The sequence below is a fragment of the Accipiter gentilis genome, chromosome 3 (assembly GCF_929443795.1).
Source record: "Accipiter gentilis chromosome 3, bAccGen1.1, whole genome shotgun sequence".
Lineage (NCBI taxonomy): Eukaryota > Metazoa > Chordata > Aves > Accipitriformes > Accipitridae > Astur > Astur gentilis.
In genome coordinates, this window is record NC_064882.1 from 34,638,551 (window position 1) to 34,646,492 (window position 7,942).

Genomic DNA, 7,942 nt, shown 5'->3' on the forward strand with positions numbered 1-7,942 from the left:
TTTTAGTAATATTCTGCAATAACTAGGCAAGATGCCAGTTGACGAATTACAACAAATATGTCCTTAATCCCTTCACGGTCTCCCTGTTGGCTGGGGCCCTAATGAGCATGAGCTGCTGTGTTGCAGGAATAAATGCTCAGCTGCATGAATGGCTCCACTGCTCCTTATATACCTGGTATAATGGTAAATTAAAAAGTTGGTAAACTTACTGTCTCACTGAAAGGGTGAGGTGGATTTCTTGGCACATTACAAGTGGATTAGATCTCTTTATCACTGTTTTTTTTTCTCCTGGATCATGACAACCTGGAGAAAGATGCTGTTCATAAAAAGCGTTCATCTAATCACAAATCTCATTATGACAGTCTGAGTGACAGCAGGTTACTATGAACTGAAAAAGCATAGCTTTGCTTTCGGCACACTTTCCATTAAAAATGACATATGAGATGTGAAGAGAATCACAGCATAAACCATAGGGAATATACTTGGTCTAAAAGCACACCAACAACCAGACAGACCTGATCCTGGGAATAAAATATACAGCATCTGCAAATGGAGGATAGGCTTTTAAAGTCCACTCAAGTATGTACAGACCCCAATGCACCTAGTTGCTTTTCTCAGCTTCTGCAGAAGTAGGACGTAACAGTGCAGAACTGAGCTGTTGTTAAGTAAGAGTATATTGGTAAGAGTATATTGCAGACAGAGTGTGTCCTTGTCAGTCATGAAAATGTTAAAGTTACTAACTAAAGCAATGCAAATAAAATAATGATTTCTACTCTGTTTCCAGTTCCAAAGACTTCTTGCAAGATATTTTATCCTAAAGAAATTAGGCTACATTTTCCTTGCAAATGTAATCAGCCTAAAGCAGGAGAAAATACATTTGGAAGGTGGTTGAAAGAATGGAACTTTACAGGAGAAATCTGGAGTTAGGATCACGAGTTCCATCAAAACGTGCTAGAGAAGTCTTATTTACTTCAATAAAGCAGAATAAAGAAGAGTTATGAGAAGATCTATAAGAAAATCCTCATCAAATACTCCATTTCAGAAAGCATGCGTCCATGCGACAGGATAGAAGCAGGGGCAGAAGTGCCACAGTTACCTGCACAGACTTTACCCAAGGTCCATCTAGGGACAGAGTTGCGCGGGCTTCTGTGGATAAGGAAACGCATCTTGCTCTGCCGTTTGCTTGCCAAGTCACAATGCAAGATTTACAACAGGACCGTGTTTAAAAAATGTGTCAGCTGGAGGTGGAAGAAAACAGCCAAAACCTAACAGCTTCTGCTGCCAGCTTCCAAGCACGTGTACTGCCCCGTCCCTGGGTTAGCTCTGCAAACACCATGGCCTGTGGCGACCATACCACGCTTTCTTGCAAGGTACGTCCGTGGCTGTCTTTGTATAAAGGTATGAAAAACAGAGGCTGTGATGTGGTTTTGGTACTTCCATGGAAGTGTATAGGCCCCGATGTTATTCCAGCGCTGCTTGCTTCCCCAGGTGGTGGCTGAGCCTCTGGTTAGAGGGAGGAAAAACTTGAACGTAGAGTCTGAAAACAAATGGTTCAACTCGACCTGAATTTCTCCTTGAGCCAGGGAGCTGCCAGTGCTTGCATTCTCCCTATGTGGGTATCAGCCTCCCTGCCAGCATGTTAATAGGTGCCTTTATTCCAGGATATGGTTTCTGCTGAAGGAGTTGGCCTTGGGTATCTCTAGAGTGTGTAGGATCTTGTACAGAGGTTGCTGGCTTGGAGACGAGAAGAATCCTAGAAGGCAAACTAAGCAATGATTTTTCTGATAGTAGGACTATCTGCGCTGTTGCACATTTTTGAGTTCAGCCTGGTACTAGATCAGATATTGCTGAGCTTGCTAGTGTCTCTACCGCATGCCTGCAGAGATGCCCGAGTAGAACCCCTGTGAGCGGTCTGTGGGCAGAATGGCTCATCTAGACGATTAGTAGGGTTAGCACATGAGGACCTCATCTTCAGGAGAGAAGTAGAAAGTCTGACAGGCGCATTCCTTGAATGGACACTTAGAATTGAAACAAACCAGAAAGAAAAACACTTGTTTATTTTCTTCCTTCTGTATCTTTCCTGGGTTCAGAGTTTCTCACTCTTATTCTGTGGTTCAGTGGGACAGTGAAATCAGATTAGTAGTTTCTACGTGCCAGGCTAATTCCAAAATAAAGAAAAAAATCTTTTTTTTCCCCCCTGCACATTTTTTTCTTTGAATTAATGTTATGATTCACTTATTTCTATAACAGTTATCAATCATTTTGGTTTATACCATCAGATATAGACTAGGATGACAGGATGATAGAGGAGCTGCGATTGTCACATAATCCCATGATTACAGAAGATGGGGCTTTTATAAAACATGGTGAGACCACTGACCAAGTCACCAGGGTTGGCAGTGCTGCAGACGAACAACCAGCAAATACTATACAGGAGAGAGAGCAACCACTTGCACAGAGGGAGGGAAGGGACTCTCTGGCATAATAGCAGCTACTTCCAAGAGTACAGGGAAGACCCTTTCTATTCTTGGCACCAAAGAGCTGCTGGGTGTGAAGATTTCATGTCCTGCAGATACTGAAGGGACCAATGACTCTGGAACTATTACCTGGAAATTTTATTAATCTCAGTAGCCCGGTATATGGGCTGTGTCTTAATAAACTATCCAAACTTTTTATATTTATAGGCTTTCTGAGCCACTGCCTCACAACTTACATTCTCACAACACAGAAACAGCATTTTAAAAAAATCCACTAATTTCGTCAAAGAAATTGTTTGCAGTACAGAAAAATTCTCCCAGTAGAAACTTACACATTGTCAAATCATGCAGACACAGCAAACTTTGCATTGCTATGGAAACAAAGCTAAAGATGGCTTATGCTGTGAAAAACAACTTGCAAGTGACTGTGAAAAGTAAGTTTATAAGAATGACACCTTTCAGTTTGATCTTGAAAGACATGATGCAACACAAACATCTTGGGTTAGAAGGCTGTTTTTATTTAGTTTGCCACAGAGACATGTTACTTTCACCTCTATTCTTACAAGTCTGACATCAAAAACTATCAGCATACATATATGAGCTATACAAGTAGAGAGACATCTGCCAGTACAGAGTTACAGGTCTCCTATCAAACACTTCAAGAAAAAAACCCATGGTCCCTTCCATGCCCATCTAATAAAAGAATTGCTAAGTCAGGATATAATATTGATCATAATGTATTTTCTTTATATGAATCTAGATATTCATAAAAGAGTAAAAAAAAAAATCTAGTATCTAATGTTTAAACAAAACATACTTTATACATTTGGCTAAGCTGAAATATCATACCTTGCCAAATGAAAAAATGCTCTCTAACCATAGTTTCCCTAGCAGCTCAGTAGGTATGCAAGGCATGCAGTTCATTTCCTGCCAAGGCAGAGAAAAATGGGTAGGTCTGAGATAATATTGCTAGTGTGCTTGAAAAAGATCTTAGTTGTTAACATTGTAGTTGACTGTGTAGACGTATTTTGACTCTTTGTCTCCTTGAAAATTTCCCACGTACAGCTTTTGGGTTGACCCCCTTCTAGCTCTCAATGATGGAGGGCTCAATGGGAGGCAGAACAGGACTTTCCAGAGCATTACAGTCATCAGTGAGGAAAGCCAAGTCCTGGAGAAACAAAAGAGAAGGCTACCATTTATAAGAAGGAAGGCAGAAGATAGCACAATGTTGAGAAGCTCAGGCCCTGATCCAGTTTTGCTGGTCAGGGGACAGGGTGGAGACAGAGAGGGCTAAAAGAAGAGACTCTGTCTCTGTTGGTGCATCTTGACCTACCCTTCTGCAGTAGGAGATCATGATGGTGTACAGGCTCCGGGCTTTTTCCTTCAGCTCACTCACTTCAAGGACTCTCTCACATCTGGGGTAGGCCACGAAATCACGGAGTTTTGCCAACACACAGTAATTCTGCAAAGCACGCAAAAGAGGTATGTGTAACTCCGCACAAACACAGATTTATGATTCTCGTCCACCACTTACAAAATTCTTACTGCCTCTGTGGGAACCTTGAATTCCTACCTCTATGTATGTGTAATCTATGTAACCTTTAGCTAGGAAAATTCACCATCAATATTGCATAACGAAGGTGTTTGGTCCAAATAAGTGCCTGGAAAAGTGTATAGACACAGTTTTGGTCTGCCAGCTTATTTCTCACATGCTTTCAGAGGCAGCAGCGCCAATACAATCAAATCTGCTCCTGTAGTAGGTGGAGTTCACTACAGAATAGGTGCACTGTCTCACTTTTAAGAGAGCACCTGATTTAGCTGGTGAAGAGATTATCAAGATCTCACAAACATGATTCCTCTATTCCTGTACAACAGGCAATATTGTGAGCACCAGGCAAAATTTTTTCAGAGTAATTTTTACTTCAGACTTTGCGTTATCAAAATAAAGCACAGCCAACATAAATTTCACAACATCCTTGTGAAGCAGGTAAGTAAATATCCCGGCTCTTGCTTTAACGCAAGGGAAACTGAGGCACTGGACTCACATTGCTTAGTCTTTGCAATGAAGTGAGGTACTGGCAACTCTGGAATTGGAATGGAGAGGGTCCTGACTTGCAAGACTTGATGGTGTAGTTGCCTCTGGCAAAATGTGTCAGACATCTCCTGCTCTGTCTGATATTTTCTACTTTTTAGTTACTCAGTGAAGCACTGGGAAAAGAAGCAAAATGTGTTGAATATCCCAGGGTAGAACACTGACGTAAACTATGTGTGCAGGAGACTATTTTGTCTTTGCTGGGAGACGACTACTGCTGTCTTTTCTCAGTATCACACTTCCATATCCTCAGGCATACTTTTTCTTTCTGGATTCAATGAGTGGCTATTTAAAACAGGAAAAGCCAGGTATTCCTGCGCTTCTTATTAAAACTGCAGTGCCAGAAGTCACTCATGATATAAAATTAAGTAGATTTATTAAGTGAAGAAAGTTTATTCTGCATTTCTTTTTTAAAGTTGTTATTCAAAGTTTTGTTGCACATATTTAACTTCTGAAAAGGTTCTGTCACAATAAATTAATAAGGTACTAATGGTAATCACTTCAAAATATTGATTTCCTCATTTCTGAATTTTTAAAAAAGTAAAATTTCAGAAGCTCCATCGGGATTTTAATAAGGTTCAAAATGAGATTTTTTTTTGGTCACTCATCTCTCATCAATTAAGCTTTTAAAAATTAATTTCGAACCACTCTTCTGAGGTACAGTCTTAAGAGTTATTCTCTTTTCATTAACTGCTTTTACTACACAGTGGTAAGAAAAAAGTGTGAAAACTTACATGTATGTCCAAGTACAGCCTGGGCAGCATCTCCACACATGAGTCCTGCAGAAAAGAAAAAAGACTGGTCGCATTTTTGTTTGGAGGGAAACTTGTGTCATAAGCAAGCAACCTGCAGCGTCTTTGCAGGAGCAGTTTTTAAATAGACTCACCACAGCTTTGGAGGTCTGTAACTCCTTAAAGGATTCCGTGATTTCTTTGCTCAGAGACAACACTCTCGAGTAGCAAGTTGGAGGGGCTCCACTGACTAACAGAGCAGCAGAGAGCAGAGCAATCAGGCTCAGCAGCATCTTCATTGTGGGGAGCTTGTCCAAAGGAGGAGGAAGGGAGGAAAAAAATCACCGTTAGTGGTTAGGCAGCTACCGGTAAGCGTCAGTGAGCAAGTTTGACAAGTCAGCCCCCAATTAAATAGTCTTCTGCATCAAAGGGAAAAAAAAAAGTCTGGGGGTGGTCCGAGCAGCAGCTTGCTGCCGTTTTAAATTTCCTGCCAACCTATGAGGCAGTGCTGCTAGTGCTTTCGTGCCTGGAGCAGGGGAAGGAGGGAATGAGGGTAACAAAAAACCCACACTGGCACTTTTCATTCCAGAAAGAAAACAACATAGTGAGCATCTCAAACAACAGAAATATGTGTAAGAAACAGCACAGGATGATCAAAGTGCTGTAGGCCTTGATCCTGTATGTGCTTTGGCACATGCGCCTCTTTCTTGATGCGCTGGGTTGACCCTGGCTGGACGCCAGGTGCCCACCAAAGCCGTTCTATCGCTGCCCCACACTCAGAGGGACAGGGGAGAGAAAATATAACAAAGGGCTCGTGGATCGAGATAAGGACAGGGAGAGATCACTCAACTAATTACCGTCATTGACAAAACAGACTCAACTTGGGGAAAATTAACTTAATTTATTGCCAATCAACCAGAGTAGAGTAATGAGAAAAACCCCCAAATCTCAAAACACCTTTCCTCCACCCCTCCCTTCTTCCTGGGCACAGCTTCTTTCCCGATTTTCTCTACCTCCTCCCTGCCAGCGGTGCAGGGCGATGGGGAATGGGGGTTGGGGTCAGTTCATCACACGTTGTCTCTGCCGCTCCTTCCTCCTCAGGGGCAGGACTCCTCACTCTTCCCCTGCTCCAGTGTGGGGTCCCTCCCACGGGAGACAGTCCTCCACGAACTGCTCCAACATGAGTCCTTCCCACGGGCTGCAGTCCTTCAGGCACAGACTGCTCCAGCTTGGGTCCCCCATGGGGTCACAAGTCCTGCCAGAAAACCTTCTCCAGCGTGGGCTCCTCTCTCCACGGGACCACAGGTCCTGCCAGGAGCCTGCTCCAGCGCGGGGTTCCCACAGGGTCACAGCCTCCTTCGGGCACCCACCTGCTCCGGTGTGGGGTCCTCCCTAAGCTGCAGGTGGAGATCTGCTGCTCCGTGGACCTCCCTGGGCTGCAGGGGGACAGCCTGCCTCACCAGGGTCTTCCCCACGGGCTGCAGGGGAATCTCTGCTCCGGCGCCTGGAGCATCTCCGCCCCTCCTTCTGCACTGACCTGGGGGTCTGCAGGGCTGTTTCCCTCACACGTTCTCACTCCTCTCTTGGCTGCAGTTGCTGTTGTGCAGCAACTTTTTTCATTTCTTAAATACATTATCCCAGAGACGCTACCACCGTTGCTGATAGGCTTGGCCTTGGCCAGTGGCGGGTCCATCTTGGAGGTGGCTGGCTTTGGTACCACTGGGGGAAGCTTCTAGCAGCTTCTCACGGAAGCCACCCCTGTAGCCCCACTGCTACCAAAACCTTGCCACGTAAAGCCAGTAAACTTGAGAATGTAATGTACAGCTGTGGGACTACATAGGCTGCAGATAGAGAGAAATCCTTCCAGGACTGGTATCACATGTAGGCAGTATCAATCAGACTTGCTTATCATTTTTAGCAAGTCTGAAAGCTTACTACTGTAAAGGAAACCTCCCAGATCTAGTATTATTTTCTCTTTTAAGCTATGCAGATGCTCACAATTTCTTAATCAAAACAGTAGTGCTTGTTATGGCTGCTTGGGGAGACCTTTGTATTTACACATTTGTGGTCTCAAACAGAATGAATACATGTCTATATGGCTGTCATAAATGTATAAAAACCATTTTGCTTTCTGAGTTGAATTTATGAGGCTCTGTTCTTTTATTAGATGCCAGACGGAGCTGAGAAATCCAGATGCTGGGATGCAGGCCTGAGGCTGAACATATGTGTTCTTACATGTTAATTGCCCTGTAAAATGGAGGTACCCTTGAATCAAGAACAGGTTATTTCACAAGTTATTCCCCCCACCCCCCTTCAAATTCAGATTCTAGCTAGGTATTAACCAAAACAGTAAAGTATCTCATGAAGTACCTGCAATGCCCTGGAATTGCAGTAGACCAGGAAGGTTCATCTGAAAGTGGGAGAAGGGGAAATGACTGAACACGTGTAAAAGAAAGGGGCTTCCCTCAGCCATTTTAGAGGGAAAATCAGAGTCTTGAAAACTAGTTTTTGGGGAAAAAAAAGTATTCTGTATTTTGCAGAGAAGACTGACTTAAATCCACCAAAACACCTGGAGAAAACAGGGAAAGAGACCTGAATACTACTGTCTTATACATTTCTTTGCTTTCATAAAGAACAGTTGG

At 43.3% G+C, this 7,942-nt stretch overlaps 1 protein-coding gene across 1 annotated transcript; it reads right to left on the reverse strand.

The window, feature by feature from the left end:
- Positions 1–2,896: 2,896 nt before the first annotated feature.
- Positions 2,897–5,776, reverse strand: CYTL1 (cytokine like 1). The gene is made up of 4 exons (XM_049794849.1): positions 5,456–5,776; positions 5,304–5,348; positions 3,811–3,939; positions 2,897–3,645 (listed from the first exon to the last, which is right to left on the reverse strand). The coding sequence occupies exons 1-4, from the start codon at positions 5,597–5,599 to the stop codon at positions 3,562–3,564; spliced, it is 402 nt and encodes a 133-aa protein (XP_049650806.1). The 5' UTR covers positions 5,600–5,776; the 3' UTR covers positions 2,897–3,561.
- Positions 5,777–7,942: the final 2,166 nt, after the last annotated feature.